The sequence below is a fragment of the Neoarius graeffei genome, chromosome 24 (genome assembly GCF_027579695.1).
Source record: "Neoarius graeffei isolate fNeoGra1 chromosome 24, fNeoGra1.pri, whole genome shotgun sequence".
Lineage (NCBI taxonomy): Eukaryota > Metazoa > Chordata > Actinopteri > Siluriformes > Ariidae > Neoarius > Neoarius graeffei.
Genome location: NC_083592.1, coordinates 27,530,031 through 27,537,900, shown reverse-complemented (window position 1 = coordinate 27,537,900; position 7,870 = coordinate 27,530,031). Strand labels below are relative to the sequence as shown.

The 7,870-nt window shown below is 42.1% G+C and overlaps 1 protein-coding gene across 1 annotated transcript in view; it reads right to left on the bottom strand.

Annotated features, from left to right (window-relative positions):
* Positions 1 to 6,228: 6,228 nt before the first annotated feature.
* nol6 (nucleolar protein 6 (RNA-associated)) overlaps positions 6,229 to 7,870 on the bottom strand; it is a 73,503-nt gene continuing 71,861 nt past the window's right edge. Inside the window, exons 23-26 of the mRNA XM_060906956.1 lie at positions 7,371 to 7,460; positions 7,093 to 7,293; positions 6,691 to 6,792; positions 6,229 to 6,608 (exon numbers count right to left, since the gene is read on the bottom strand). Coding sequence (XP_060762939.1) covers positions 6,459 to 6,608; positions 6,691 to 6,792; positions 7,093 to 7,293; positions 7,371 to 7,460 — 543 coding nt within the window. The 3' untranslated portion in view covers positions 6,229 to 6,458. The remainder of the gene's footprint in view (positions 6,609 to 6,690; positions 6,793 to 7,092; positions 7,294 to 7,370; positions 7,461 to 7,870) is intronic.

The following is a 7,870-nucleotide window of genomic DNA, read 5'->3' as shown; positions in this document are numbered from 1 at the left end:
ACACTGTCTGCGACGCTATCTACGAGGACTGGGTTGTCAGCATAAATTGGCCTTTAGTTATCTGCAATACATGTCTGTGAAGATTCTCAATCATCCAGGTCATAGTAAACTGTGGGTGGTAGAAATGGGCAACTGGACTTGCGTGAAGATTCTTGAAAACGTTTCACCTCTCGTCCGAAAGGCTTCCTCAGTTCTGTCTGACTAATAGGGAGTATCAGATATTTATCCTCTCCTGGATCAGAATCAGAATTCTGATGACCAGCTCATCTAAGGTGTCATTGAGGCGTCATGTTGGTGTGGGTCACTGGAGGCTGGGTGTGAACGGCGAGTCATTAGGGTGATCAAAGGATTGCCCGTTAGGGTGATCAATGGCAAGCTGACTCTCTCTGTCCTCCTGTGAGTCACCAAAAAGAGCTGGGTCCTGGCGTACACCCAGCCGTCTGGGAAGAGTGTCCAAGACCGCATTGTAGATGGTTGATAAATGATGTCTTAGACCCCCACCTCTGTTCAGTGATGGCCGTTCCAGGTTGACAAAAATGGCTTCTTTAACTCCTCGCTTATACCAACGATCCTCTCTGGCTAAAATGCGTACGTTACAATCCTGAAATGAGTGTCCTTTGTTGTTAAGATGAATGTAGACAGCCGAGTCCTGGCCTGAGGAGCTGGCTCTCCTGTGTTGAGCCAAGCGCCTGTATAGCGGTTGTTTTGTTTCCCCAATATACGAGTCCGTGCAATCCTCACTGCACTGAATTGCATACACTACGTTGTCCTGTTTGTGTCTGGCTATTCTGTCCTTAGGGTGGACCAGTTTCTGCTTCAGGATGTTACTGGGTCTGAAATGTACCGGAATGTTGTGTTTGTAGAAGATCCTCCTGAGATAGACCAGAAATGTAGGGAATGACAATGTTCTTGCATTTGTTCCTGTTATCATCCTTGTCAGTTATGTTCCTTTTTATGCTCTTTAGGAAAGCCCAGTTGGGATAACCGCAATTCTGAAGTGCTTTCTTGATATGATTCTGCTCCTTCTCTTTTCCCTCTAACGTTGTAGGAATGTTCTGAGCCCTGTGTTGCAAGGTCCTAATGACCCCCAATTTATGTTCCAGTGGGTGGTGAGAGTCGAAAAGTAGGTACTGGTCTGTGTGTGTGTTTCCGGTAGACCTCGATACTAAGGCTTCTGTCTTGTCTAATGTGTACATCACAATCCAAGAAAGCTAGTTTATTCCAACTGACATCCTCCCGAGTGAAGTTGATGTTGCTATCCACTGCATTGATGTGTTTCGAAAAAGCTTCCACCTCATGGATTTTGATTTTAACCCAGGTATCATCCACGTATCTAAACCAATGGCTGGGAGCAACTCCTGCAAAAGTGGTCAAAGCTTTATGTTCCACTTCCTCCATGTATAAATTGGCCACAATAGGGGACACCGGTGATCCCATGGCGCATCCATGCTTCTGTCTGTAGAAACTTTCATTAAACTGGAAATAAGTGGTAGTCAGGCAGAGGTCAAGCAGGGTGCAAATCTGATCCGTGGTGAGTTTCGTTCTATCCAGTAAGGAGCTATCCTGAAGGAGTCGTTTTCTTACAGATTCGACTGCTTCTGTGGTGGGAATGCAGGTGAACAGAGAAGTGACATCGTAGGAAACCATGGTTTCATCTGAATCTAATTTGAGGTCTGCAACTTTAGTAGCAAAATCTTGGGAATTTTTGACATGGTGTATTCCCAACCAGAGGAGCCAAGATGGTGGCTAGGTGTTTGGCAATGTTATATGTGACCGAGTTTATACTGCTGATAACCTGACCAACACGGAGTCAGAACAACTTAGACTGAAGATATCAGCTGCTCTATCCAGTGCGAAAGCACCCCCCTCCAACCTCACCAGCCAAGAAAGGAGGTGGTCTACAATGTGGTCTTGGACACTCTTCCCAGATGGCTGGGTGTACGCCAGGACCCAGCTGTTTTCGGTGACTCACAGGAGGACAGAGAGAGTCAGCTTGCCATTGATCACCCTAACGGGCAATCCTTTGATCACCCTAATGACTCACCGTTCACACCCAGCCTCCAGTGACCCACACCAACATGATGCCTCAATGACACTTTAGATGAGCTGGTCATCAGAATTCTGATTCTGATTCAGGAGAGGATAAATATCTGATACTCCCTATTAGTCAGACAGAACTGAGGAAGCCTTTCGGACGAGAGGTGAAACGTTTTCAAGAATCTTCACGCAAGTCCAGTTGCCCATTTCTACCACCCACAGTTTATCTGCAATACATTCTCAATACTGCATTAGTGCTTTGCTTTGCAGAGTCTCCTGCTTCTGAGACGTCAGATAAAAATTCATCGCCTGCTGTTGTGAAACCTCACCAGAAGAGGAAATGCCCAGGGAGTGCCTGCTTGGCTGATGCTGAGCAGCCTCCCTGCAAACGTTTTAAGGTGAAACACTGATCTCGTCTACAGCTTTAATCCTTTTGAGAAGACGCCCCTGTTGTTGTTTTTTTTCCCCCCCGATTCTTGTTACAGTGTTATGCAAAAGTTTGGGCACCCCTGGTTAAAATCGCTGTTACTGTGAACAGTTTATACAGCTTTGAAATCTGCATCATCTGACCTTTCCTAACGAAGAATTTGAACAAGCTACAGGTCAATAAGCTAATTAAGGTCTGGAACCTTGGTAAAAGTTACCTGAGAACTCAAATGTATTGGGGTGCCCAAACTTTCGCATGGTGTTCCTTTTCTTTTTTCACTCTCCAATTGTACAAAACAAAAATAATACACAAATCCTGCAGAAAACGCTGAAAAGAGATGTGTCGTCTTTACCTTTCTGCCTTTTGGTGATCAGTTCATCTTCTGCCTATTTAACTATTCATAGTAACAGACATTTTCAGTAAGGGTGCCCAAACTTTTGTATGCCACTGTATATTTACCTGAAGAAAGCATGTGAATGAAAACAATTAAATATGAATAACTAAAGTCTGGGATAAACGGAGATATCTAATATTTAATTTACAGAAAGAAAATTCCGACTCTTCGTCCGAAAGGCCAGAGTGCGCTGTTCTCCCAGCCAAAGGTAAAAATTCATGTGAAAATTTGATAAGTTTTTCGGTGCTGAAATGCCCTGTAAGATCTTCTTTAGAGCAGCAGTGAAATTGGCCCAAAGAAGGAAACCATTTCAACCTTTGTTCACAAAGCCAGCAGATCACACTTCTAAGTGTGATCCACCATGAAATACAGTACCAGTCAAAGGTTTGGACACACTTACAGTGCTCATTACTATGAACAAATGACTATGAATGAGTGTGTCCAAACTTTTGACTGATCCTGTATGTGACTGTTTGCTCGAAGAGTTTGGTATATTTGCTGGAGTGTGAGAGCTGTTTTCAGAGAACTGATCCCTTGTCCTTTTGAAAATGGTGGTCTGGGACTCACTTCATCATCCAAACCCTGACATATTTGTCATTGTGTGTGGAAGCTGTTTGACATTTCACAAAGCTGATCCACATTTAAAAAGGAATTTCTTCTATATTGAAACAAATCTGCAGTCTTTCACCCAGACAAAAAGTCTAGAATCAGTCCTGGGTGCAGAGTCAAGTTTTTCGCCCAAGTGTGAAAACACTTGTTCTCTCCAATTTATTCTCCATATTTTATCAATTTTGTACTGCATTTGTGCTCTCCTTTACAGGGTCTCCTGTTTCTGTGGACCTCAATCCACCAGAAATGCAGACACCTTCTGAACGAAGATGTAAGAGGAAAAGAAAAGCTGCACAGAGTATGTACTCACAAGGTGAACCACCCTGCAAACGTGCTAAGGTGAGGCATTGGGCTCCACTACAGAAGACGTGCATTTCTACAACCCCAATTCCAAAAAAGTTGGGATGCTATGTAAACTGTAAATTAAAACAGAATGCGATAACTTGCAAATCACGGAAACCGTATATTTAATTGAAAATAGTACAAAGACAACATATCAAATGTTGAAACTGAGAAATTTTGTTTTTTTGAAAAATATATGCCCATTTTGAATTTGATGTCAGCAACACACTTAAAAAAAAAAGTTGGGACAGGGGCATGCTTACCACTGTGTTGCATCACCTTTACTTTTAACAACACTGTAAATGTTTGGGAACTGAGGAGACCAACTGCTGTAGTTTTGAAAGAGAAATGTTGTCCCATTCTTGCCTGATATACAATTTCAGTTGCTCAACAGTTCGGGGTCTCCTTTGTCATATATTGTGCTTCATAATGCACCAAATGTTTTAAATGGGAGACAGGTCTGGACTGCAGGCAGGCCAGTTTAGCACCTGGACTCTATTATTACAGATCAATGCAGTTTTAATACGTGCAGAAAGCAGTTTGGCATTGTCTTGCTGAAAGAAGAAAGGCCTTCCCTGAAAAAGATTTTGTCTGGATGGCAGCATATTGCTCTGAAACGTGTTTATATCATTCAGCATTAATGATGCCTTCCCAGACGTACAAGCTACCCATGTCATGTGCACTAACGCACCCTCATACCATCACAGATGCTGGCGTTTGAACTGTGCACAGATAAGCCGGATGGTCCCTCTGCTCTTCAGCCTGGAGGACGTGGTGTCCATGATTTCTAAAAAGAATTTCTACTTTTGATTCGTCAGACCTCGGGACAGTTTCCACTTCTCCTCAGTCCATCGTAAAAGAGCTCGGGCCTAGAGAAGATGGCGGTGTTTCTGGATATTGTTTATATCTGGTTTTAACTTGCATTTGTAGATGCAGTAATGAACTGTTTTCACAGTCGATGGTTTTCTGAAGTGTTCCTGAGCCCATACAGTGATTTCCACTACAGACATGTGTCTGCTTTTAATGCAGTGTCACCTGAGGGCCTGAAGATCACAGGCATCCAATGCCAGTTTTCAGCCTTGTCTCTTGCATACAGAGATTTCGCCAGATTCTCTGAATCTTTTAATGATATTATGTACCAGAGATGATGTGATTCCTAAATCCTTTGCAGTTTTACATTGAGGAATGTTATTCTTAAATTGTTGCACTGTTTGCCCACGCAGTCTTTCACAGAGCGCTGAACCCCTCCCCATCTTTACTTCTGAGAGACTCCACCTCTCTGGGATGCTCTTTTTATTCCCAGTCATGTTACTGACCTGTTGCCAATTAACCAAATTAGTTTTTATTTAGCATTACACAAAGCTTTCAATCTTTTATTGCCCCCATCCCAACTTTTCTGAAATGTATTGCTGACCTCAAATTCAAAATGAGCATATATATTCTTCAAAAAACAAGAGTATTTCTGTTTCAACATATCTTGTCTTTGTACTATTTTCAATGTAATGTAGGGCTTCCCTGATTTTGCAAATCTTCACATTCTGTTTATCTGTTTTAGTGTCCCAACGTTTTTGAAACTGTGGTTGTATTAGTAAAATTCACTGCTGACAAGCGTCAAGTTAAATATTGTCCATGTGCTACTTCATAATCACAGGTCAGGTGTCGTATTCATGAAATTGATGTTAATCTGAATCACTGCTAAACATGACTAAACTACAATATATTTTTGTGTAGGAACCAATTGCCTGCTATAGTTCTGTGGTCTATTGTGGTTGAAAAGTGAAGCTGAATTTTTTTTCTCTTCCCTTCAAGGTTCACTACGTTTCACCCCAGAGAGCCGACATCGCCCGATTTTCCTGCAAGACTGCACGAGTGGATGCAGTCTCTTCTCATGCACTCATTTAGAAATTTTATTTTAATTTTTTTGTAATTGTAAAGCAACCTTGGGTCTGAGAAAGGTGCAATAAAAGTTCAACTTCTTTTAGTAGTATATTTAATGTATAATCCAGTGATATGTTACACTGTTAATTTATTCCGATGTTAAACCGGATTTGTCCTCAGGAGCGAGCTACAACTAGTAGCCTAAGGTCTAAAGAAATTTAACTGTTTCTTCGTAAGAATCATTTTTCCTCAAACTTCACGCCATATTCTCACTGTTCCTAACAAGGCAGTCTTTTATTTATTTGGACAAGGCATCTTTCTTTTCCTGAACCTTTCCATCTCATTCAATTCAAAACAATCAGACTCACTTTGAGAATATCTGCTATAATCCTCCCTCAATTATTATTTCATTATTTTCCAAGTATTTGGATGTAGATTTGTTAACATAACCCTCCAAACTGCCAGGCAGATGATTCCGGCCTGCAATTCACCCCTTTGACCACCAGATGTCAGTAGCGTGACATATTTTCCCATACTGGTGTTATTACTGAAGCACTACAGCTGCATTTACTATCTTATTCAAACTGAACAAAAGCAGCCACAGATCACAATTTTCATTATTATTAACTCAACATCTTTTCATAAAAATCCACATGTTCACTTATTCTTCACTTTAGCTCAAGAAAGAACTTGAAATATACATAAAATGTCCTTTAAAAACAAACAAACATTCCATAGCATGCAGATGATCTTCTGATGGATCTTTCCAATTCAGACAACCCAGCGCTCAGTCCTCAGTTCTACTTTGTCGACAAGGCCCTCACCCATGATCTGGAAATCCTGCACAATGGCCTCCGTGTTTGGGACAGTAGTAACCACGTCTTCAGTCACTTCCACTCGTCTGCCGTTCATCAGAGAAGTCTAAAGGACAACAGAAAGAGTGTACTGTAAGAGACAGAATTATTGCACAGGTCTTTCAGAGTGAAATGCATTTCTGACTAACCTTGAATGGCCGAGGCTGAAAAGCTTTAGGTTTCCACAGCACTGCAATCACAGTTCCTCCATAAGGGTCACAGAAAAACAGTGCCAGATCCCCATATGCCTCCTGAGCGAAGATTACAAAACAATGTGATCAGTGACAGAAAACAGTTCCTTATACCAAGAAGCAGTACCAATACCAGTACACTCGAGTTTGGACATGAATGTACATTTCTGTGCCTGAGTAAACCAGAAAGAAGCAATAGGAGGAATGAATGAATGAATCCACCGATCAATCAACCATCATCTTTTGGGGCCATAAAGGATGCTAAAACTACATCGGACGGTTTCATTTATCAGAACCTTAACATTGATGCTTTGTTGTTGACCAAAGATGACATGGAACATGAAGGACTAAGGAACCAACCTTGAGTTCAGACAGATACAGTTTCACAGGATCAAAATCCACGACAGGGAAAGCCCCTCCTGAGCTCAACGCGTCCGCATTCAGGACGCCGTGGCGGCAGACGGTTTTGGGAGGGTCCACAGCTCTGGACAGCAGGGGGACCTGTTGAGGTCTGAGGTGGATCAGAACATCATAGGCTTCCAGAGGGGGTCGAAACGCCACCTGAAATACAGAAAAACTTTTTATACTAACCCCTGATCAATCAGATAAACTCGAAGATTAGTAGCAATAACACTAACCCTGATGTCCTGTTTTTGCCCGGGGTCGATGAGCTGGGCTTCCAGGACCCGCAGGCTTTCTGCTGCAACCAACACGACACGCTGGAGTATCTACAGAGAAAAAGATGCATTGTAAGCCTCATCAAGCTCTTATTTTATCTAATTTTTCTGCATTTCTTTTCTCTTTATGGGGAAAAAAAAGGAGGCCAAACGTGCTGTTATTGATTCAGACAAAACATTTTGGTGCCTCCCTGTTATACTTAACTGATGTTAATGACATACTTATCAACTGTTCGTCAAACTGAACACATTCTCCATTTACCTTGATGGAAAGTCAGTGCATCTTTCAGCAAGAAAACTGTATCAAGACAAAAGCACTGGCCAAAACATTGCGCATATGAAATGGAGGAAGGGGAGGGGCTTCCAGGGACGTGACCGGAATGTAAACAGCCGCCATCTTGTCGGTCAACAACACAGCTGAATACTGCTGCACTCGTGTACAAAATGGATCAATTTCAACC